We start from the raw sequence: 25948 nt of genomic DNA, 5'->3' as shown, positions 1-25948 counted from the left end.
ACTGAAACCTTCATGCATGCTACGCAAGTGCTCTTCCACTAAACAATATTCCCAGCCTACAGAAAACATACAATAGATGATGTCTCTTTTTCTTCTAGAGTTATCCTCCACACTCCGTGTCACCTACAGACATAAACACAAGTCTTCCGCCAATGTCCAGCTTCCACCGTGGCAGCACCAGCAGCTCACCATATGTTGCTGCCTCCCATACTCCTCCCATCAATGGATCAGATAGCATTCTAGGTGAGCTACTGAGTTGGGAAAGCTTCCTAATCCTAATTTGAGAGTCTTATTGATATCCATATTGTTCAATTAAATATTTAGTGTTTAGCTTAAATAAAAATGAAAGAAGATAATTAACTTTTAAGTTTCATTAATCCAGAAACCAATAAGGAACTCATCTGTATTTTTATAGCCCGTTAAATAGTGCATATAGTGTTTCCTGACTCACTGTGACATGTGAGGTTACAAGCCAGGGTACTCTAGAAGTAATAGGTACGTGCTTAGGGGAAAGAGTAGCATTCCTGCTAGTCTTCTTGATTTGTTTACCTGTTTGAACCATCCAGGAGCCAGAGGGAATGCTGCTGGGAGCTCACAGACGGGTGATGCACTTGGAAAGGCTTTGGCATCTGTAAGTATTGGGTACATGTTCTACTAATGAGCCAGGGTTTAGATTTTGTGGACAGTAAATGGCATAGTTACAACACTTTTAACAGCTGTTTTCTATTTATATGGGAACATACCATTAAATTAATTCATGATAACACCTCCCTGATCCATACCTGCAAGAACTATATTGTAGTTTCATTTAAATATGTCTTTATTTGAGTTGAACAGATACAGGTAAAACAAAGAGGAATTTTGGGAAATATATGTATTTTAAATACTCAAGTAGCCCATTTAAATAAATCAAGAGGAGCCAAGAAAAAAATCCAACTCATCTAATGTGAAGGAAATGCCTTTATAAGTGTTTTCACAAGATAGAAAATACTTTTATTTATTAGAAAAAAATAATCAGCTACAGCTGGTTCACTCAGAAACCAAGGGGTGGGGCTCAGAATCACTGAAAGACTTGTGCTAAAACGGATGAAACTGATTGAAAGAGATTTTATAATATGGTACAGCTAGTCTGTACCTCATCCAAACAATAGGGACCACAGTGATAAAAGTTTAATATATTTGACTCTTAAAATGTTAAAATTATTTGGAATGCTAAAGCCTAAAAGGAGAGAAGGGTATTTATTATCTGTAAGGACTCAAATTTAATTATTCAAATTCAAATTATGCTTTCTGGTTTGTGAGGTTTTAACTTTTTCCAACCCTCCTCCTTAGTCTTGAGCAGAACGTCTTTAGAATCCCAGAGTTTTCTTGTATTTTTGTCTGCAGTCCAATGAACTTTCTCAAACATTTGCTGTTGATAGGAAAAGTAGAACTCTGATATGTGAGCAGCTGTTGAGCTCTTGAAGAAAGAAACTTCTTTATGTATTGTTTGAGTAAACTAACCTTTCTCTATAGCTGTAAGTATGAATTTTTTGAGAAATGAAGCCAAGTCAAACTCTTCTGCCACATATTGGAACTCTTCACACAATGGAGCCCAGTAAATGTTTGCTGGATTTAATCTTGGAACATATGTAATAATAGTGGTGGTACAAACCCACAGAAATGATCAACTGTGGTCTGAGTGCTTTCTAGTTTCTCGGCACTAAGTATTTCCATGCCCTGTTTGATTTAATCCTCAAGAAAACCCTGTAAGGTTGGCGTTATTGTCCCCAGTTACAGGTGTGGCAACTGAGGTTTAAAGGTTAAGTGACTTGGGCTCCAAAGATTAAGTAGTTTGCCCTGGGGATCAGTAAGGATAGTGCTCATATACAAAAGAACCCACCACCACCACCTAAGTAGCCTCAGACTGCTCCTCTCCACTGCTCTAGGTGTCCAGGAAGCTGTGCTATAGGGACTGTCTTAGAGATAGATGTTCAGGATGATTAAAGAGGGTTGTCCTTTCTCTTTACTGAATTTATTCCCTGAAGAAAACTTCGTGTGTAGGAAGAAAATTGGTCTTGGTATTTGATTGGCATGCCACATTCCTCCTCATTTTTGAAGAACCAGTAGCAGATAGTTCATTCATATGTAAGAGGACAAGTAACATTTGACTCAATATTAAGCAAAATTTAAAAATAAAACCTCCATTTGGGAGTCATTTTTTTCTCACAGGTTTTTGTTTTTCTGAGGAAAATGTAGATATAGAAACCATTGTATGAGCAGACAAGACTTTGTGATGTTCTCAGGAGTCCATCAAGCTTACTTTAGTTATCCTGACATCCTTAATATTTCCTGCCATATTATGAACAGCATACTAGCCAAACCAGGATGGCATTTGGAGAAAAAAAAAATCCAAATTCACTCTGAGTGGAAGCCAGGAAGAAATGTTTAATTTAGCTAGTGGGTGGGCTTTGGTTGTCATGGAAACTCAGTTCTCTCATCCTGTGTTGTTACTAGGCGGGAACAGCCAGGTCATTCCATAAATCATTTCTGTCATAGCTGAGAGTGATGCATTCCATCTGCTCCATCACTGCAGACTATGCACACTTCCTATCCCTTCCTTCCCTCAGTCTCCTTTTATCTCCCCAAACAATGTTGTTTCTCCAGTTTTCCTTATATACTCCCATTCTCATAAATGATGTGTAGTGTTTAAAATGTACTAATAAGCAAAAACAGTGAGTTGTCTGGTGATTGGAAGAATTGGGAGAGATGAGAGGAAGAAACTTAATGAGGATCACATCTGAGATCCTGACATGCATATCAGAACTTTATGTTAAGCATTGCAGATGGCTAGAATGTGGTATCTTTAATATAATACAGCATCTACTTTTGATGAGAAAACACTGCTGTTGTCTTTAGAAGTTAATTTTAGTTTCCCAGTTGCCTTAGAAGGTCTTTCATGTGTGAAACACCCGAGAGTACAACCTTTGTTCTGCAGTTTAGCTATTAAAGAACACACAGAATACTGAGTGATTAAACATGTAAGGCCAGATAATGCGTTTGCAAAGGTTCCTTTATTTTAGGTTTAAGCCTGGATAATTGTGGTCTTAATCTCAGGATAGCAAGAAAGAGAATTGTACATGAAGGTATTTACACAAAGTCCCCAAAGCCCTATGGATTGTGCACTAGTTTAGATAATAGACATGGGTAGATAGAAGAAAAGGAAAAATCTGTGTGTCCCTGAATGTTTGCCAGACAATCACCCTTTAAGACTGTGCCCATGGAGAGTTATATAGAGGAAGAAACATCTGGTTTATTTCAGTGCCTAATACCATATCAAAACATTCAGTCTTTAATTTAGAAGAGATCAAACGAGAGGACTGTTTAACTTTGTTGATTATATCAGACTTCTTTGTGATAATTTATGTTTTGATTTTCGGTGAGCCAGGGAGGGAAGAAGAGAGGGAGAATGTGTGTGTTTTAATCTAGATAGTTAAATGGTCAGTAGTCTCTAACAAAAGAAAAGAAAATCCAGGGAAGTTGACGTTTAGAAGTAATTCATGAAATAAGTTTCTTTGTTCCTTAGACTCAATAACATTAGCATAATAAAGATTAACTGAAATGTGCAAAAGCTTCAGTGTTTAAAACCTTAGACTCTCAGTTCCAGGGTTGGGCCTGGAGCTCTCCATTGTTTCTTTTTGTCTGAGGCTCTTTTCATTAGCCTCTGGCTTTATTGGCACCCTACTGATTGGAATGGACCGTGACTGATAGGAGGAGGAGCCTCATTTGTTGCACTAAAATGAGGAATATTACCGTTTAAGCCTGGCAGAAGGTGCTGGGAGTTATTCATCATTGGCCATTTAACTGTGGGTGCCTGTGGGCTGCATGTAGAATGAGCCCTGACTTTGTTTCTGCCCTAGACTCTTAAGTCACTGCCACCTCTATTTTTAAAGTGACATTTTTCTTCTTTAAACACAATATTGGAGTCCTTTAAGGCCAGAAAATAGAGAATGAAATCTTTATTTAGAATGTTCTTTGCCCCAAAAAAAGCCTAGTGTTTAGGATCTCTAAAACAGTCAGAGTTTTTATGAACTAATGTAATTCAGTTGTGATTTGGCGATAGAATGAGTCTGCAGAGACACAGGTGAGGGTGTGGTCTGAAAGGCTTTGGTGTGTTCCCAGTCTCCCTCCCTCCCTCCCCAGGGTTCTCTGTGAGTGTGAAACAGCTAGGTTAGGTTGGGTTGGGTTGGGAGGAGGTAAGGCGCACAAGCATGCAGTGATCAAAGTGGGAGGTCAGAGGACAACTTACAGGAGTCTATCTCTTTCCAGGTGGGTCCTGGGGACAAAATTGAGCCTACCCATAAATAACTTTTCGTTTGTTTTATGTGCATTGATGTTTGCCTGCTTGTATGTCTGTATGAGGGTGTTGGATCCTATGGAACTAGAGTCACAGACAGGTGTGAGCTGTCATGTGGGTGCTGGGAATTGAACTCCATTCCCTTTTTTAAAGTGTAAATAAAGAATGAATAACAGTTCTGTCTATTGTCACATCAAACTGCAAATGTAATGAATATTCAAATGGAGAAACTTTTTTTGGCGGGGAGGGGGTTTGAGACAGGGATTCTCTGCGCAGTTTTGGAGCCTGTCTTGTATCTCGCTCGGTAGACCAGGCTGGCCTCGAACTCACAGAGATCCGCCTGCCTCTGCCTCCAGAGTGCTGGGATTAAAGGCGTGGGCCACCACTGCCCGGAGAAACTTCTTTTGAGAAAGATACATCTCCTGTTTACACCATGATTCTCAAAAGCTCACTCGTTTTGAGTATAGGATCAGAACATTCTCCTATCACTCAAAATAGTGATCATACATGACTCTGAAGTATAACTTTTGTTTTCTTTGACTTAAAGGAACTCTCACCAGCATTTGACTTACTTAGGGATTGCTTCACTGAAAGGGCAGAGCTGAAAAAATTGGCAATCCATTCACACCCAGAAAGCCATTGCCTACCTGAGCATGAGATACACTAATTCTCACCAGTCACAGAACCTTACCATGTAATTATTCTAAATATTTATACCATGCTATAGATTGGGAGTGAAGTGAACTATAACAAGCTCTTTCACTTTCTTACTTTGGTTACTGATCCCCATTACCTAAATACTAAAATACATTCCACCATTTAAAGAATCTTCTTACTGATAAGTATTATAGCAAATTTTATCACTCTTTATGATCCCAACATTGGAGCCAGGTAGTGGTGGTGCACACCTTTAATCCCAGCGCTTGGAAGGCAGAGGCAGGTGGATCTCTGTGAGTTCAGAGCTGTTAACACAGAGAAATCCTGTCTTGGAAAAAACAAACAAGTCTCAACACTGGGAAGACAGACAAATGGATCCCTAAGGCTCAGCCATCCAGAGGTCTAGGCCAATGAGATATCCTGTCTCCAAAAATAAGATGGACAGCTCCTGAGGCCTCCACACACTTGCGTGATTTAAAGTGGTGTGAGACTTCAGGAAAACAGCTCTCTGAACAGATGAAGATAGGTTTCTTCTGTATCCCAGATTCTAATCAATATTTATATGTATAATTCAGTTATCATTTGGCTTAAAAGGGCTTATTGGGAAATAGTATCATTTATACGATTTTCTCCAGAGAAAATATTTTACTGTTTAAAATAACCCTGGACTTTTAAATTATAACTTGTTTTTATGTTCATACTATCTGGGTATTATTTCTCCTACAGTTGTACGTAAAATGTTTTTATGTTAAAAAAAATTTTTTTTAAAATAAAGTGGTGGGAGAATGATGTGTACCTACCTATCCCAGAAACTGAGAATTGTAAATATTAGTATCTACAAAGGAGAGAGCCAAGACAAAAAAAGGGAGGGAGCACAAACCAAAATCAAGGAGCAAGTGAAAAGGTGGGGATAGGAAGCAGAGTGGTGACCCACAGTTCAGATGTCCTGCTCTGTCTCCCCAGGTGGAGAAGTCAGGCAAGAGCTATCAGCTCAGGAGTCATTCCCCAGAATGTGAGAACAGGTGACTAGCACAGGCTCTGCCATTTCTACCGTCCCTCATCACTTGTCGGCACAGCATCGGCTCAGCAAGCATTGAGAGTAGGAGACAGATAATGGAGAGCTCGGAATTCCCTGTCAGCACCAGCACAGAGCTCGGAGCTGCTACGGAGGGCGCTGTTTGTCCAGGGCTTTCACAGTTGGGCCTCCCCGTGAGGAGTGATGGTCAGCGAGGCAAACTGATCTGTGAACGCAGTTTGTGACTGTTTTCTCACTTATCTCTTCACCGTCAATGTCGTCGTTTTTCCTCCCTCCCTTAGCGATGCTGTATCACATGCTTGTAGTTAGAGTTTTCCTGCCTGGCCCAGTCAGGACAAATCTCTGTCACCCACCAGTCCCACAGTCTCTCAGACCCAACCAAGTAAACACACAGAAACTTATATTGCTTACAAACTGTATGGCCGTGGCAGGCTGTTTGTTATCTACTTCTCCTATCTTAAATTAACCCATTTCTATATTAATCTATACTTTGCCACATGGCTTGTGGCTTACCAGTGTCTTTACATGTTGCTTCTCATGGCGGCGGCTGGCGGTGTCTCTCCCCAGCCTTCTACTTCCCAGAATTCTCTTCTCTCTTGTCCCGCCTACACTATCCTTCCTGCCTGGCCACTGGCCAATCAGAATTTTATTTACACAGAGCGATATCCACAGCACTTCCCCTTTTCTTTTTTTTTTTAAAGGAAGGTTTTAACTTTTACATAGTACAATTACATATAACAAAACAATTATCTAGCAAGAATTACAGTTTCAATGTTAAAGATATCCTATCTATCTTATATTTGTGAGTCTAAGGTTTTATATCTAACTTATCTTTTATCATAACTGAGGAAATTATAACTATCTAGCCTTCAACCACATCAAAGACCTCAGAAGGATATAATATTACCTGAGAACCGGGAGAAGGATGTAAGCATTTTTTAGGAGTCTTGCAAGAGTAGACAGAGACAGCTGGCAGCCTGGACAGTCACCTAATGTTCCTTTGTAAAGTTGGGGCATTTGTCTTCAGCCCACAGGGATAGAGTCTCTCGGTCACTTCTCTCAGTGTCCTGTAGAATGTCTGGCAGTTTCCTTTGTGAAGCAGGAACCTGAAGGACCATTTTGAAAACAAAGTTCAGTGGTCACCTTTCAATGGGTCCTGCATGTCCAGGTGATCGAGCAGTCCAGGCAAGAACAGTTTCTTGCCCAAATGGCTATTTTTGTCAAGGTGAAAATAAACTCCATATGAAGTGTCTTCAATGCCCATCCTCCTCTCTGAAGTAAATCGGTGCTGCCAGGAGCAGACATGTCTCACTGTCCAGAAAGTCTAAATTTTAAATGCCATATTCTGTAGGTCTTTGAAGTATTTGAAGATTACCTATCTATCTGAAATATGTCTATGTATGTTTAGAAGACATAACTAACATGGCTACGAGTATGATTATCATAGATGACTAATTATTAATCTATTTTTAATTATCCATTTTAATTTAAAATGAGCTATACAAACCTTAAACACGAGTAGAAATATATACATAGTATAACAAAATTAATTAAGTTTGTATCAATAGACTAAAATCTAAACCAATGTAAAACATTTTAAACAAGTTGTTGCTCTTTAGAAGTAAGTTCCTTAATCTACCCTTTCATCCTATTATATCTGTATCATATCCCCTTTTCTTCTTTAGAAAGAGATCTCATTTATAATCAAACTGCTTTAAAGAAAAATATTGGTTTTTCTCTGTCCCACACCAGAGGGCTCTTCTGATTTGGGACACAAGAATCTCTTAACCTTTTCTTTTAGCAATATGTCTGGGTTTAGAGAAGGAGTGAGCCAATTCCATCTCCAAAGCCAGCTTGATAATTTGGGGAATGTGGGCGTAGTTTCTCTTACTACTTCCTGCTGGAGGGGGGCGCTGTATCTTATGGGGATACAAAGAAAATTTTAGGATTATAGAGTAGTCCATTAGGGTGAACCTCTGAGCCAGTTGCCTTGAAACCATTCTGGATGTCAGATCATCTGGGCCATGGTGTCATCGGAGACCTTTCAGGTGGTCTTGGCTGATCAAACCTGATGTATCTTAATCTGGAACAAATCCATAGCCTCTGGCTTTCTGTGGAAACAAAATCAGATACTCTTTTCCAAAGCATCATATCCTTATATCCAAATTTTGAAGTCAAGTTACCTTTAAAATTTACATATTTGTTTAACTCAACAGCTTTTATGATCAAATCTTTTTCTGTGGTTAAAAATCCCAAAGACAAGACAAACCAGATTCTCTGTGTAATATCCATCTTTGTAAGACTGAAACGCCGCTGTGGCTGCTGGCTCCACCCACCTCAGCTTCCCAAAATGGTGGTGGTACAGTTTACCACCAGCTCTGGGTCTGGAGCCATGTGTACCATCAACTATCAGAAGCAGTTCTATCAAAGCAGCGCATAGCCTAGAAATCTTTTTTTTTAACTGGCAAAGGCTAAATCCACCATGCAGCAGAGCAAAGTGCTGCTTGTAGACTCCTCATTCCCGCCACACTGCAGGTCAGACGCACACGCCAGGAACCCGCCATAGTAGCTCAAATTGGCAGGCTGCTGCTAACTTGAGAGAGACAACTAGGAAGCTGTTTTCAGCTCCGTTTTAGAATTTTTCTTCTTAGGTTTTAGGTGGAAACTCTTGCCAACACGTTGGGCGCCATTTGTTGTTAGAGTTTTCCTGCCTGGCCCAGTCAGGACAAATCTCTGTCACCCACCAGTCCCACAGTCTCTCAGACCCAACCAAGTAAACACACAGAAACTTATATTGCTTACAAACTGTATGGCCGTGGCAGGCTGTTTGTTATCTACTTCTCCTATCTTAAATTAACCCATTTCTATATTAATCTATACTTTGCCACATGGCTTGTGGCTTACCAGTGTCTTTACATGTTGCTTCTCATGGCGGCGGCTGGCGGTGTCTCTCCCCAGCCTTCTACTTCCCAGAATTCTCTTCTCTCTTGTCCCGCCTACACTATCCTTCCTGCCTGGCCACTGACCAATCAGAATTTTATTTACACAGAGCGATATCCACAGCACATGCTTTAGGAAGTTAACATTGGTTCCGTTGACTGCTGAACGTAAGAAATAATGAGTCACAATGATAAAGGTGTTGACATGTTTGTAGAAGTTCAGTGTCCTTTGAGAGAACGCTTAATTTAATACACAATTATTGTAGCTAAAACAGACAAGTAACTTTTTAAAGGAGTAAGGGGTAACTACTAATCTTCTTTGGTTAGCTTTTTAGAAGGGAAAAAACAAACAAACAAAAAAACATTTTTCCAAGTTTTGTGGGGTTTGTTGTTGTTTTTTTTTTTCTTTTTAGTGGGGGTGGGGGTTGTTTTGGAGACAGGGTTTCTCTGTAGCCCTGGCTGTCCTGGAACTCATTCTGTAGACCAGGCTGATCTCAAACTCAGAGATCTGCCTGCCTCTGCCTCCCTCTGCTGAGATTAAAGGAGTGCTCCACCATGCTTGACTTAAAGACCATTTTGATGCATAATGTGACACACCTACAACTCCAGACCTCGCAGCCTACCTAAGTCAAGAGGATCACAAATGCAAGGTCTGAGCCTATGGGATCCTCATGACCTAACCTAGACTCTGCCTCAAACGACAATAATAAAACAACCTAAAAGACCCTATCTTTTTCTTAAGTTGTTTTTTTTTTTTTGTGAGATTATCATTTTTATATTACTTAGATGGTATATTCTTTAAAGATTATTAACTTTTCAGCTATTTTAACTTTACAATAGCTTCTTCTATTTGAGGCAAAGACTCACTGCAAGTATGGGACCTTAAAGTTGCAGTCTTACCTCTCTGTCTCCCAAGTGCTAGTCACAGGCGTGGGCTACTCTCCATGGCCTGTTAGTGCTGTTTAGCCCAGGCTGGCTTTGAACTAGGTATCCTCCTGCCTCTGCCTCCCCGGTGTTGATAATTGCAGGGGTGCACCCATACCCAACCTCACATCTTCATTTTCTGCTGATAATTAGAAACTTTCCAACAACAATAATTAGGAACTATATACCTGTGTTTATTCCTCTCACATTTGAAATTGTGCAATATTTTTTGTCCTAGTTTGAAAACTGAAGCTACTTTGGTGTCTGTTGACAAGAACAGTTTGATGAAAGTGTTTTCACTGTGAGCCTTGGAGTAGTGTGACCAAGATCACAGAGACATCTTCATGAATGGGTTTGTATTTGGCTGCTACCTGACACGTGTGTATCTCTTATTTTTCTGGTTAGATTTATTCTCCTGACCATACAAGCAGTAGTTTTCCATCAAACCCATCAACACCAGTGGGATCTCCTTCACCTCTCACAGGTAAGTTTTTCTTTTATTCATGGTATATACAAGTCTTCTACTTGAAAATAATTCTGAGTCAACAAAATTTCAGTAAAATCCTATTTAAATTATGAAAAAATCATTTTGACAATAAATATCTTATCAGAAACTGTCCCTGAAGTTCATTTTGAAGAAATATTGAAATATTTGCTCACCTTGAATTATTTATGCATAATCTTCCTAGGTTCTTAAATAATCTGTGATAGTTTCCAATACCAATTGTTGTAACTTACATAACTTCTTTAAGACTCTAGGTTATAATTACACATACAAGTTTTTATATGAAAATTTACAAGGGGACTGTTGAGAAAAAGACTATGCTGTGGATGAGCAGCATTAGTGGAACTACCTAAATGGTTCAGTTTGTTTTCCTTTCTCCTGATATTGAAAATTAATTTTGACAAGTTCTAGAACTATCCTATGGAATGAATTTGTTGAGATACTATAATTATAAATGGTCATTTTTATTAGTATTAAATAAAGTCATGAAAATATCATTCAAGCCTTAATTTTAAAACCTTACCCATATTTTTCTAAGCAACATTTGAAAGGGACGGACTTGCTGAAGAAAAGTATGTTTGTTTTGAAGAGGAGACATTCTTAGACAACTGGGTGGAATCACCACGTCCCCCAGTATTTAGCCTCAGCCGGAGTTAGTGGTAGTTTCCTTAAGTACTCTTGTGTTGTGCAGGGTCCCTTGAAGTCAGGACTCTTGTTGTCTGTCACCTGTGCTTTGTTAGTCCTGGTCTCTTCACGGCCACATTCCAGGGGGACATGCTGAGCTGCAGCAGCTGCTCTTGGCTAGTAGCAGGCTAGGCCACCTTTTCAAAGACATGGCTTCAGCTGTCTAGGAAATGTGAAGCAGCTGTTGCTCACTTAAGCAAGATGATGAAAGACCCATTGACTTAGAGTTGTTGAGCAGAGCTGGAGTTACAGGGAGAAGGCTGTCACTTAGCCCTGCTCACTATCTTTGCACTGTTTTATCAAAATCCTTGCCATAATTTTTGCCACAGCCTGGTTTTGCTCTTTGTCATCTGATGTGTCCATGTCTGCCTTTACTGTACTAATCATGGGAGGGGAGCCTGGTGCTCAGTGTCTAAGACGGCATGGGTGAAACAGACTGGTTCAAGTCTGAGGTCTCCTCCATTGTTAAGTGAGGTTTAACTAGCCTTGTCTTTTTCCCTATAACTCAGATAACTAATCAAAATGTAGACTACTAGTTATATAATGTTTGGTGGGCGTGCTTTGAGTTTAGCAGTCGCAAAGAGCCATTTTCACATAATGCTACTGAAACACCGAGTTAGATTGTATTTATAAAGTCTCTCCTGTCTTCTCTCATCTTTGCTTCCCTTATTATGTGAATATCCACACGATGGTAGAGCAGAGACAGGGAAGAAGGGAAAACACTGTAATAAATGTTCATAGTCACAAGAAAAGGAAACAGCAAACCAGAGCTCCTGTTTGTACAGATTGCTTTGTACCTTATGTGGCCTTGATGTGGTATCTGGAATAAGTGGGTTGTCCACAGTTAGCCCTGTTCCCTATGCTTCACCATCAGTCTGACTCAGCACAGGATCTGTGAGAACGGACACACAGACAACAGACCCTCACAGGCAGCTTCATGGCTGTCATTCTTGAATAAATCCATCTCATCTTCCTCCAGAATTTTCCACACCAGGAGCATACATTTTTATCTCAAGCACTTGTGAGGATGCTTCTTAGACATTGTGCTTATTAAGAAGCTTGGGGTGAAAGGAAAAGGAACTCTTGTCCGTTCTAGCTTGAACATTAAGAGCATTTGTTGGGGGTGAGGGTGATCGTTGAGACAGAATGTTACTACATATGTACCCTTGGCTGATCTGAAACTTGCTATGTTGCCCAAGATGGCTCCTCTGTCTGCCTCTGCCTCCCAAATGCTGGAATTAAAGGTGTGTGAGCATTTGTTCTTAGGTGACGAGAAGCCCTAGCAGGCTAGCTGTGAATCTGCATATCAGAGCCCCTGCTCTACATCTTAGCCAGCCATTCTTGCTGACAGTTGAGACATTCCGTGTCCAGTAGAAGAAAAAGACCATTTTTCCCTCCATGTCTCTTAAGAAATCTTTTCTAGAAGCCTCTCCTATAGATTTATCCTTACGTTTCATTGGCCAGCACTGGGCCTACCTCAGTTACCTGCATCTGAAGGGGACCTGCCATGTTTATCATAGGTATTGGGATTTATCCAAAATGGGGATAGAATTATTCTCTCATGGTGTTAGAACAGAACAGGTCCATCCCTTCATCCCCTTGAACAAACTCAGGACTTTGGCATCAGGGTGAAAGAGAAACTGGCTGTGCCTACCACAATTTAAAAAGTGACACACGGGCTGGGGGTTCAGCTCAGTGGTAGAGTGCTTGCCTAGCAATCACAAGGCCCTGGGTTCGGTCCTCAGCTCTGAGAAAAAAAAAAAAAAGAGAGAGAGAGAGAGAGAGAGAGAGAGAGAGAGAGAGAGAGAGAGAGAGAGAAAGAAAGAAAGAAAGAAAAAGAAAGAAAGAAAGAGACAAACATTTATGTTAGGAGAATATGTTCAGTATGGGAGTTGGGAGGCAGATAAGAGCTAACCATTCCTTAGCTTTGTTTACCTTCATTTGGGATATAGATGAAGAAGGTCTGTAATGTTAGGACCTGGTAGCAGTCCTCAGAATCTCACAGTAAAAGTTGTATTTAGGTTTATGTAAGTTTAATCAAAACATTCATGTATGTCATCTGGGAGCATGCCTCAGTATTAAATCACTTGCCTGACTTCAGCAAGTTTCCAGATGAATTGTGAAAATAAAGCCACAGGTTGAGTTGTGGTCAGGTTAGGGCACAGGTTTTATGAAGAGGATTTAATAGGAGGAGATTTTTGTGAGTATAAAGGAAAGAGTGCAGCACAAATCTGGATATTAGAAAGTGGCTGCCCTCCTCATGTAGTCATGTGTGGAAAGGGTGACTGGAGTATATTGTAGGAAACTTTAAGCATTAGGATTCCAGTGGGGTGGGAGTGAAGGCTTGAGTTTATGGTGAGTTTACAAAGAAAAACTACTGGGGTCCTGGAGTAAGAATAACTCAGAGCCAAGCATTGTGTTGTACTGAGGGAGCTGGGCGGGGGCGGGGCGGAGGGAGGAGTGTAACTGAAGTTTTCCTGTTCAAATCTCTCTCAGCTGCTTGGAACCAAGTAAACACACAGAAGCTTATATTAATTAAAACTGCTCGGCCATTAGCTCAAGCCTACCACTGACTAGCTCTTATACTTAAATTAACCCATAATTCTTATTTATGTTTAGCCACATGGCTTGCTACCTTTTCTCGGTTCCGCCTTCACATCTTGCTTCCTCTGTGTCTGGCTGGTGACTCCTGACTCCACCTTCCTGTTCCCAGAATTATTTTCTCTGCTTATCCTGCTATACTATACTTCCTGCCTGGCTACTGGCCAATCAGCGTTTTATTTATCAACCACATCAGAGCAACACATTCACAGCATACAGAAAGACAGTACAGAGAAGGCAGATGGATTTTCAGCCTGGTCTATAAAGCAAGTCCCAAGCCACCCAAGGGTACATAGTAAAACATTGTCTCAGAAACAAGAGAGAACTAATAAGTGAACTAAGGCCTAGACATGCTCTTAGCTATACAGGAGTATCCATTCTGTGCATGAACCAGTTCTACTGGGTGAAGGAAGTACTTCCTAAGTGCTGGTCAGAGTAAGAGCAAATCAGAAACATGCATAAATTTAGATATGACCAAAGTCTTCCCAGAAATAATTCAGCACTAACCCCAGTCACCACCTAGCTTGTTTCCTATAAATATGTTCAATAAATTTTAATAAGTAAATTCGCTATAATCTTTCTAAACTAAGAGCCACATTTCTAGAGTGGCTGGCTACTTAAAAAAAAAAAAAAATAGACCTCAGGACAGTTAAAGAAATTGTTTCCCACAAAGTACGTGCTCTCCCTGTGGACATGTCCAGCCACAAACATTAAGTGAGGGCTGGGGAAGGAATCCAGCCTGTTCTAAGTCACATAAGACTTGCAGGCTTTGCACTGTTCATTTCCTCTAGTCTGTGTGCAATCGTTGGTAATTACAGGCTAGGGGCACAGTATGATTCTAAATTTAACCTGTGTATTTTATTCTCATGCTAATTTTATGAAGAGATGATGCTGTAGCTCTGTCTAGTATCAGATGCATGCTAGCTAATGTTATGGTCTGTGTATGGAATCTGATTTCCACCCCACTCAGAGATCTCATCCATGTCTAATAAGACACCAGTATTCCAAGACTGCCAAGATTTTGGTATATTTACCATGCTTTTTTTTTTTTTTTAATTATTACATTGGAATCTATACACAGAAGGAGATGGTATTAGTATTCCATTACCAGAAAGACATTTAGCTTGGAGGCATGCTTTCATCTCTCTTAAGATCATCTTTATAAGGCAGATTAAGATAAAATTATTTCTTTTGTTTTTACGTATACCAAAATGTATACCAAAATGCTAGGGATCAAACCTAGGGACTTACACATTCTAGGCAAGTATTCTACCACTGAGCTACACTCCCAGCCTCCACTAACTGCCTATTGATATTACCAGATGATGTTGTTGGCTTCTGAGCTAGCTCTGCCTTGTTTTAACTATTCATCTCCTTTGTGATCAACAACATAAAATATTAGGTGACTAGTACAGTTATAGGACCTTTTTCCATGAAGTGTAGCTCAGAATTAGTTCAAAGAGATGTCGATCACTGATTTAGCCCTACTAATATTCTGCTTTAACCTTGTGTTGTAACAGTGTGTAGACCAATCAATAATAAAACAAAAGCAAAGTAAGTTTAAGTATGTGTCTTTTTTTTAAATGGTTTATTATTATTTTTTACATCCTAACTACAGTTGCCCCTCCCTCCTCTCTCCCATATATTTTTCTTAATATATAATTAAATGAATGATATTAGAGGTAGATCTTTGCATGGTTTCTCTCTCTCTGTCTCTCTCTCTCTCTGTCTCTCTCTCTGTGTCTCTCTCTGTGCATGTGTGTGTGTGTGCATGTGTGTGTGCGTGTGCGCGTGTGCGTGTGTGTGTGTACACACACATACCTGGAAGTCAGGACAACTAGCAAGAATCAGTTCTCTTCTTTTATTACATGGGTTTCAGGTATCAAACTCAGTTGTGGGGCTTGGCTACAAGCATCTTTACCCACTGAGCTATCTTGATGACCCGTTGCATGGTTTCTTTATCATTATCCAAAAAAATACAAATATAAGGCTGGGAAATATAGCTTAACATGTATGTGGCTATGCGTTCAGTCCCCAACATACATATACAGTCTTCTGAGTGCAGATTCTCATGTGACTGATGCAGTGCATTCCTCTGTACCATCATCACTAAGCTTGTGAGGAACCACAGACACTGCCTGCTTTGCAGAGCATTTGTGTGCCAACTGACTGTCCTGTCTTCAGACATTTCAGAACACCTGGTCTGATGATCTGGCTCCTGTCACAGACTGATCACATAAGAGTTTGGAGGAAGATTGGACCAAAATGGTTGAAATGATTTTTTTTTTTTTTTTTTTTTTCAAAACAGGGTTTTTCTGTGTTACCTTAGCTATTCTGGAACTCTACACCAGGTTGGCCTACAGAGATCCACCTGCCTCTGCCTCCTGAGTGCTGGGATTGAAGGCGCATGTTACCACTGTCTGGCTGAAATGATTTTTTGTATCAGTAACTTGGGGTCTTTAGCCTATGATCAACTCCCCACCTAAACATTTTTTTAGCTGGTGCACCTAGTACATTTTAGCCTTTGAAACCGCTTCATCCATGCATGGCTAGGAGCACTGTCAGAAGATGCACATGAATGTGTGTACACTCTTTAAGTTGAGAAATACTACTTCATTTGGAAATGTACTCCCCAGAGGAGGAAAGTCTTATATATTGTGGTAACAATCAGAATAGCATTGCTGCTCAGTTGAAACCCAGCTGTGGAGTGGCGGCGTACGCCTTTAATCCCAGCACTTGGGAGGCAGAGGCAGGCGGATCTGAGTTGAAGGCCATCTTGGTCTACATAGCAAATTTTAGGACAGCCTACATAGGGAGACCCTGTCTCAAAGGGAAAAAAAAATTGCTAGTGATAAAAGATGTGAGTAATTAAGCAAATTATGGTACAAACAGTAAGTATTAATATCATCATTAATAGCATTACATACACTGTAAAGCCATTATGGGGAAGCAAACATTTTAAAAAGATGTGCATTTTCAAAGATGCACATGTGTATAGACAAAGTCTAAAGAATATACAAACATAATGCTAGCTGTGTTTTACGGACTTTTTCCTGTTTAATTAACTTACTAAATTGATATATTAATTAAAAAGTTTTCCAATGTTTTGTGCTTATAAGTTGCTAATAGTATGCTGAATGGTAAACAAGCTTTCCATTATTCGTTTATTATTACTGAGTATTTTTACCCTTTCCTTAACATCACCAAGACACTGAGTTCATCCATACATGTGAATGCTTTTTGATATGACAGGTACCGGTCAGTGGCCCAGAGCTGGAGGGCAAGCACCATCATCCCCAAGCTATGAAAACTCGCTTCACTCCCTGGTAAGAGCCTCTACTGTCTTTCCAGCTGTTACAGACTTTTGCTTTAGGGTTCAGAGGGGTTTTGTTAGTGGTGGTTTTGCTGTTGTTGTTTCTAAGTCTTATATAACAGTAAAGAAACAAACAGTAGTATAGCATTACTCACATTCTTGCTAACAGACGACCTGAGTTAGCAGACAATATGATACTTGAGGTGTCCTTATTGTTATCTGTCTTTTGGGACATAAGACAAATGGAATTAAAGGAGTACTGAAAGACTTTTGTTTCTTTGAAAAATATACGACTTAATTTTTTTATACTGTCAGTGTTTATGTGTAAGAGGAAATTTATTTTAAAAAAGACAAGAAATCAAATCCATTGATTCAAAATCATGTATTGTTTATTATATTTATATTATACTTTTAATTGATATGAATTTTTATTATAAGAGTATTTCTGATATCTTCTTATAATAAAAACGTACATATCGCACAAGCATTGCTTGCCAGACAAATAGGACTAGTCCTCCATGGTGAAGGATTTGTGGTAGGATGTTCACTACTGTTGCTTTTATGTGCTTACATTTGTGACCAGAATCACAAAGTGTAATAAAAATAAACAAATCAGCCTGATCTGGTGATATGCTGAGTCACGATATCATTCAGCAATTCTACGTTGCAAACAGAAACACTCTTTTTCTGTGCCTAACAAAATATTCTAAGTTGAGGAGAAGTTGTCTTCTCACATATTTTGCAAGCAAACTCAAGCAGTGTGTGCTGTTTAAATGCTAACCTTGTGAGTCTCTGTTAAATCCCAGCCTTTTCAGAACTTAATACAAGTAGACCTTGCAGATCTCCACATTAACTTTACTAACAGGTTATGCCAACAAGCACATCAGCTATTTCCTCATCTCTTTTGGAGTTAATCTTAACCTGTGCTTTGCCTCCTGTTCTGTCTTGACTTTGCCAGAAAAATCGAGTTGAGCAGCAACTTCACGAGCATTTGCAAGATGCAATGTCCTTCTTAAAGGATGTCTGTGAGGTACTATTTCTTTTAGATGGTGCCTTTTTCTGTGTGTTTAAATTACTTAAACGTCCCTTATCCATTTAAAATTATCAAGCTGTACAGACTCCAGCGTCTTTTAAAAATCAAACAGATGAGCATTGCAGCTCTTGTAGAGGTGCTAGAATTAGATTTGTCTGTTGAGAATGGCTTCTTTTAAGAGCTCTACTGGCATGTGCTTTTGGTTGTCAGAATCCTAATGTGTTTGTGTATAAGGCATGTGTGACCTAGGCAGTAGATGTCTTTCCTTCAGTTTTGTTAAAGAGCTTATCTGGGGCGGTGGTAGTGCACGCCTTTAGTCCCAGCACTCGGGAGGCAGAGGCAGGTGGATCTCTGAGTTCGAGGCCTGCCTGGGCTACAGAGTGAGTTCCAGGTCAGGCGCAAAGCTACACAGAGAAACCCTGTCTCCAGAGAGAGAGAGAGAGAGAGAGAGAGAGAGAGAGAGAGAGAGAGAGAGAGAGAGAGCGCGAGCGCTTATCTGATGTGTACACTATTGAAGATAAGGTATGTTTTTCTCACCTAAAACTTAAAAACTAAATAGATTTGAGAGCCTCTCCCCAAATTGACATCTTTCAGAGATCATGTTAAAGTACAGTTGAGTATTGACATAGTAGCCTTCATTTGTTATAGAAACTAAAAGAAATAACCTGATAGATTGGTAAATTCCTCTTATAAAGCAATGACAGAAGATAGCTGCCTTTGTTGTTGTTGTTGATTTGAAGCTAGTTAATACTGCATTGCACTTGCTGCCTTCCAGATATCCCTGAATAAGAGATGTAGAAGCTTAGTAAATTGAGTAGATACCAGCAGTAACCGCCCTGTGTTGTTTTTGATTCTTACAGCAGTCTCGAATGGAGGACCGTTTAGACAGACTGGATGATGCTATCCATGTGCTGAGGAACCATGCAGTTGGACCTTCTACCAGTCTGCCTACTAGCCACAGTGATATACACAGTTTATTGGGACCATCCCATAATGCACCAATTGGAAACCTTAGTTCAAACTATGGAGGATCAAGCCTTGTTACAAACAGTCGATCAGCTTCAATGGTAAATCATGCTCATCTATGTGCAATAACTCCTATTATCCTAATTATTTTTCATGAAATTTTGGAGGAAAGGATTAGAGGAGTATCTCTTTCTTGAATGGAATGTTAAAAGGAGCCTTTTAAAATTTCCTTTATTGGCTACAACCTGTCAAATTCTGCTGTGGCCACATACAAAAAGAAAAAACTTTGTACAGAGATCTTTTAGCTTTCAGACTGGTCTTTTTTCCAGATCTGTACTCACTAGAATGACAGTGTATGCCTTGGGTAGTGAGTAGGAAGAATGAATAGCATAGCCTGTAAAGCAAGACTGAGTTTTAAAGGCCCTAGACTAGCTGGGACTAGTGTCAGAGGCCTGTCATCTCAGCTATTCCAGAGGCTGAACTGGGAGAAGAGCAAGGTCAAGGCCAGCTTGGGAACTTAGTAAGACCCTGTTTCAAAGTAAATGTGGACTGGAGATGTGGCTCAATGATTGAGCACTTCTGTAGCAAGTATGAGGTCCTAGGTTCAGTTTTAGGTTCATGTACCTAAATGTTTGTAGGTTCATGTATCACAGTTTAGGGGAAAAAACGAAAACAAGACAACCCAGTCTAGGAAGAAGTTTTTCTAATTCAGAAAACTTTTCTAGACTAGAAAAGTTGTTTGTTATGATCTGGAACTTGCCTTCGATAGCAAAAATTTAAAAAGTGAAACTCTTAATTTGTACAGGTCCAAATTTAGCCTTTTTTCCAAATCAAGAAAAAAAATTGGGATAAAGGAGCAACTAGAAATGATTGTTAGGGAACAAGCAAAGGAAACTCTTTTAGACTGATCCATCTTTTAAAAACATGGTAATTCTTTAGAAAGGAAGAATAGACTTCTAAAGCTATATACATTTAAAAAAAAAAATCTGTGTTGAATGTCTTACATTATTTTTCATCCAAATTGTCTTTTAAAGATTCATTTTTAATCTGCTGTGTGACTGATACCATATGTTTGCATGTTTATTGCATGGTTTTTAAAGTTTACTGCATGCCACAAAATATTTTCCCTTGCAACAGATTTCAGGCTATAAGCCATGTGATCAAGACTAAAACTCTCCTATCTCCTCAGTAATTAAGTACCCCAATGCTGAGGGCCTGATTTCTGTAAAATGGTATTGATTCCAGGTCTTCACATTTGCATGTCCACAGAATGCAGCAAACAGCCACCTGGTCTCTATCTCAGTATTTCCACCTCATGTTTTAGCAGTTAGGGATGTTGGTTTTGTCTTGTGTATTTTGGTTTGTGTGTCAGGAAATCTTAAATTTTAACCACCTTGTAAATTAGTTTTTGCTGATAAACTAATATGAAAACATTTATTAATTATTAAACTCAGATATGAATTGTCTTGACTATGACTATTAGCAATATTTTAGTAGAGCCAGGCTTGGTAGTACATGCCTTTAGTTTCAGCTCTTAAGAGGTAGAGGAAGCATGTGGTTCTCTGATTTTAAGGCCAGCTAGTGTTACATACAGAGAACTTGTCTCAAAAAGAAAAATTTTAGTGGTATAATTAGACTAGTAACATGGTATTTTGCAACCATAGATATAGAAAGTCAGATGTAGAGCACCAGATTCACTGACAAGTTGCTGAAATCATATTTTATTATTTTCAGTCTCAGGTTGGCCTTTGAAGCATTGCAGGTTGTATTCCCTCCTAAGCTCTTTACTAGTACTCACTCTGCAGCAGCAGTTAAGCCCGAGCTGTGTCCAGTGTCTTTACAGGGCACGTGCTGTTGAGTTGCCACCTACTGTCTACCTTCTCCACCCTATCGATAAACAATCAGTAGTATGTAAGTTGTAGAGATCACGCATTGCTACAGGCTTAACTCAGAAAGTATCTGAGAGGATCTGACCCCCTCTGGTGAGCCTCTCATCCTTCCAAGGTCAGCTTTTAGCTGAGTCTGAGTTCAGACCAAAGGATGGAGTAGATAGGTGCTCACAGGAAGACTCAGCCTTCCTTGCTCATGTGCGCAGTACCCAACCTTGTTCTCACAGGATGTATGATTTAGGGACACGTTTGTGTCTGTTTCATTAGGCTTCAAGAGTTAATCTCTTTTTTTTTTTTTTTTTTTTGTCCTTCATGACCATATATTCTAACTGACTAAAAAGAAAAATATATGTGGTTTCATATTCTAAAACTATTTTCCCTTTTTATCAGAAATGTGAATACTCTTTCTTTAATATTAGTTAATATTTGTATTTGATCTCTAAAAATAGTTGTTTATAAAATGACCCCAGAAGTAATCAGTTTATAATAGGATTTTATGAGACAGTCTTTCTCAAAAATTTTATTTTCATCACTTTGGTTGGTTGGTTGGTTGGTTTTGATTTTTCCAAACAGTGTTTCTCTGTGTAGTTCTGGCTGTCCTAGAACTCACTCTGTAGACCAGGCTGGCCTCTAACTCAGAGATTCACCTGCTTCTGCCTCCCAATTAAAGGTGTGCACCATCACCACCTGACCATCACTCCATTTATAACTTAAAGAGTAAAGTTATTCCTGTCTTCAGGAACTCACCAGGACATTCAAATAGTATTTGTTCGGTGAGTTTATTCTAAGGACATTACTCTGTAATTGAGTATCCATACTGTAGGTTTAAACAGGATACTGCTTTCTTTCCTAGCATTTGGAAAAGATTTGACTCTTTTTTGGTTCTGTATGAAGGGAAAGAGGAAAGGCATAGCCGCTGTCTTCTGCTTTGCATACTGCATGATCTCTGTCATATTCTTTGACTCTGAGGAGAAGAAGGATTGAGTCTGGGGTATGTTTGGTAGGAAAGGACTCTAATACTGAGCTCTACCCCCATCCCTACAGCAACACAATCTGATGTTGTAAAACAAAGCAGCCTTTGACATATGGGGGAAAAATGAACATAGCTAAATTCCAGTATCATTTATTTACAGAAATAGGTTCCCTTATTTAAAAAAACAGAAGAGAAGACAAGATTTATCCACAGACCTGCTTTGTCAGTTCCTTACTTTGATGATAAATTGACTTATTAATATATAAAATGGAGGTTGGCATGGTTTCCTTTTGGGTTTTGTTTTGTTCTTCTTTGCTTTCCTTTTTCTTGGAGTGTTTCTTTGTTTGATTTTTAGGCGGGCTGCTCACTGTGTAGCCTTGGCTGCCCTGGAATTCATTATGTAGACTGGGCTGGCACTGGCTTTGAACTCAGAGATCCTGCTTCTGCCTCCCAAGTGCTGGAATTAAAGATGTGTGCTACCATGATAAGATGTCTTAATAACTACTTTGGGAGTTTTGTTGAGGTAGTTTTAAGTATTTAAGATGAGCCAAGATGTGCTGAAATGGATAAAAAGTTGATATATAGGTATCTACATCTCAACAAAGTAGAAACAGTAGCTCATCTTTCAGGCCTTCAAAGCAAGTAGATCAGTGAACAAGATTACCATTAGTGTAAAGTCTGTATGGATAGTTTAAGCCACTGTTCTTTGTCAGGAAAATAGTTCAGCTGTTAAGAACCTTTCCCTTCTCTAAGCCCAGTGGTCATGGTGGTGGCGCACACCTTTAATCCCAGAACTCAGGAGGCAGAGGCAGGCGATCTCTGTAAATTCAAGGCCAGCCTGGTCTACAGAGTGAGTTCCTCGACAGCTAAAGCTACACAGAGAAATCCTGTGGGGGCTGGGACCTATGCTCAACAAGGTAGCATCTTGCAGGTGCAGACCCTGCCAAGAGATTGTGTTTGTTTGCCGGCGAAGCTTGATGCCAGTCCTAGAAAAGTTATTGAAATGAGCAAGGTGCCTCTGTGGCATTCGTCAGCAGACAACGCAAGGCTGAAGACTTGAGTTCAGTTCTCCGAACCCACATAGAAATGAGAGAAATTATTTCACAAAGTTGTCCTCTGACTTCTACCCATATACGGTGGTGTGCAGTAATAATAAACATTTTTTAAAATTCTTAAAAGGTCTTTGATGGTACAGAATGAATTTCTCTCCATAGATCTCCTTTTATTGTTACAAGACTTATAGAAGTTTATATAGATCTTTTAAAATTAGTGTTTGATATTGCATGAGGATTTTGGTGTCAAGAAAATAGAATAAAATTTTATTCGGAGTTTCTTAGCCTTTTATCACTTATGTGAAATAATTTGAAATCTTTGTATGGGGCAAATTGGCTGCACATGTTTGCACATTCATGTATACCTAAGTCAAAAGACAACACTGGGTATCATTTATTTAGTTAGTATGTTTTGGTTTTTCAAGACAAGGTTTCAAGACAAGTATAGTCCAGGCTGCCCTGGAACTCACTAGGTAGCCCAGGCTGGCCAGGAACTCAGAGCTCCGCCTGCCTCTGCCTCCCAGGTGATGGATTGAAGGTGTGCACCCCCCTGCCTGGCTCTCTAATCAGTGACCACTTTTTGTTTGAGACAAGCCCTCGTTTTGAAACCTCACCGTATGGGGCAGGCTAGCTGGCCAGCTCCGGCAGCCCTCTTGTCCCCGCCTCCTGTCAGTAGGACTGTGTGTCTGTCCTGCCACAGCTTCCTGTGTGGGTTCTGGGGAATCTAACCTCACAGCCTCAAATTTGCAAGGCCAAGTGAGCAGGCTTCTCAGCCCTCCTAACTTTAAATATTCTTGTTTTCCCTTTTGGACAGGAGTTAATTTTAGTATGGGCTTCCATACTATAGAAAATTATGTGTCTAGGTTTCATCTGAATAAAAGAATTATAACCACTCCTCCTGTTTTAGTCCATTTTTCACCTAAATGAAAATTATGATTTTTTGTTTGTTTGTTTTCAGTTTAGATAGTGTTTTTAAATTTAGAAATAAATTTAGAATTTTTTGGAAAATAATAGAAATTATACACTAAGGAAATATAAGGTTTAAGGAAACAACAAATAGGATGAACCAACAGAATATTTTAAGACAGTGTTTAAAAATCATTTAATTAGTCTATATGTTGATAATGGTTCATAGTAAAAACAATAATATTTGACAAATAGTACAAATGGACTAGTTATTAGAACACAATCGGAGAACTTCATACTGATAAATTTGAAGTCTGTTCTTTAATTCATCAACTAATTAGATTTAACATGTTTTCCATTGTGAGTACTAAAGTCATTGGGCAGATTGAAAAATGAAAAGAAATTCCTTGTAGGTTATTCCACAAAAGTCAAGCTGTACACACATTGTAAAGGCTCAGTGTGCAAGACTAAGTCATTTAGTGGGTTAGACCTTTTATTCTGAAGTGAGGTTCTTAAAAGAATTGAAATTTAGAGCATAGCAGGCCTAGGGTCTGCCTTCCCTGCTACTCCTCAAATAGTAGCAGCCTGTCAGCTGTATGCTAACGAGATGAACAATTAAAATGGTCCTATCTGGCTGGCCCACAGGCTCTGGGTGCAGACAAAGAACTGTTTATACACCTGTTGTTCATGTAGACAGCCATATCATTGTGGAGCCACAGATTAAAGGAAGGATATGGGAGCCAGGGTGGGCGAGGGCTGAAGAGAACTATTAAAACTGTGAAGTCAAATTCTTCAGAAAAGGGGGAATCAAGTTACAAAGAAAAAGTTTCTGCTGACTGCATTAACATGGGAAACTCCAGACTTCAAGCTTTCTGCTAGTCTGGGACCATATTTTAAAGGTTTATGTTTTTACTATGTATATCAATTGAAAAGTTTTTGGAGGCTAGTAATGTGAGTTTCTGTAAGAAAATAACCTTGTTTTGTTCCATCGAGGCAAAAATACTTGCAAGCATCTGTATTCCAAAATAAGACACCCTGCCTTATTTCTTTCAAGAAAAGAGTAATGACCCTTTGCTGCAGAGCCTTTTGTCGGGAAAGAGTCCATGCAGTACTTTTTACTAAGGTGCAAAAAGTCTGGTTTTTCTTTTAATGGTGCTGTTGAAGCCAAAGAAATGGGAGGTCAGCAGATGCATTGTCTCTGAACAACTCAGCTGTGACTGCTCACGCTGGGCTTTGCTTGTGTATTTTGAAGTTTATAAGGCCATTTCCTTTGGTGTTGTTTTGTTTTTGATAAATTCAGAATTTAGATAAAAATAGAATTAGCATCTCTTAACAAGATCTGGTGAAGTTTTAAGTGCACAAATTCACAAAAAGTTCAGCTTCTGCTTTATCTCCCAGAGATTTTGTGAACCGAAGTTTCTCTATGGTATTTCACCTTTAAAATAAGTGGGCACTTCAAGTTAGCAGCTGTATGTTGTGTTTATCCCATGTCTTTTCATAAAATGGGATCTGTTTGTGTATTCATGGAGTGCATGTATGCCTGCACACACATATGTCAGAAGTTAACATCTGGTGTCCTCTCCCCCTCCCGGGCTCCCCACCTTATATTATATATTGAGTCAGGGTCTCTCACTTGAAGCCAGAGCTGGTCAGTCAAGCTCCTCTAGCTAGCCAGCTTGCTCTGGAGTCTTCTGCCTGTGTCTTCCTTGCACCGAGATTCCAAGCTGCTGTCACTCCCGCCCAACCTTTATGTGGGTGCTGGGGGATGATCTAAGTACCTGACCTCAGGCTTGTGTGACCTCAGCCCCAGAATTGGATTTCCAAGTGGCCTTCCTTCTCGGCAGTCAGTAGGAGGAAGGCACTAAGTAAGTGTTAAGGACAGATTGACCAGGCTGTCCTATGTCAGAGGCCCCTGACACTGCTGAAAGTCTCTCCTTCAGTCTTCTCTCTTCGCTAACTGTTAGGCTCAGTTCTTCAGGGGTTTTTAGAACCTTTAATGGGACAGGGAAACTAACGCCCGAAATTTTAAAAGTGGGGAGAGGTTGGAAGTCTGACGTCATTTTTATGGTCCTTCTATGCTTTAAGGTATGATTCTAATGCATGATGAAATTTACATAATTTAGGAGGAAAAAGT

At 39.6% G+C, this 25948-nt stretch overlaps 1 protein-coding gene across 12 annotated transcripts in view; it reads left to right on the top strand.

Annotated features, from left to right (window-relative positions):
- The window catches only part of Tcf12 (transcription factor 12), a 275275-nt gene that overhangs the window by 233843 nt on the left and 15484 nt on the right, over positions 1-25948 (top strand). For 7 of the 12 annotated variants that reach the window (XM_036192282.1, XM_036192284.1, XM_036192281.1 and 4 more), the window contains 6 exons: positions 99-243; positions 567-631; positions 10298-10376; positions 16935-17008; positions 17954-18025; positions 18889-19095. In XM_036192282.1, the coding sequence (XP_036048175.1) occupies positions 99-243; positions 567-631; positions 10298-10376; positions 16935-17008; positions 17954-18025; positions 18889-19095 (642 nt within the window). The remainder of the gene's footprint in view (positions 1-98; positions 244-566; positions 632-10297; positions 10377-16934; positions 17009-17953; positions 18026-18888; positions 19096-25948) is intronic. The other 5 variants (XM_036192286.1, XM_036192285.1, XM_036192287.1 and 2 more) reach the window with 1 other exon arrangement.

The sequence above is a fragment of the Onychomys torridus genome, chromosome 7 (assembly GCF_903995425.1).
Source record: "Onychomys torridus chromosome 7, mOncTor1.1, whole genome shotgun sequence".
In the NCBI taxonomy this organism is placed as follows: domain Eukaryota; kingdom Metazoa; phylum Chordata; class Mammalia; order Rodentia; family Cricetidae; genus Onychomys; species Onychomys torridus.
Note: the sequence above shows the minus strand (reverse complement) of the source record. Positions and strands in the feature narration are given on the sequence as shown.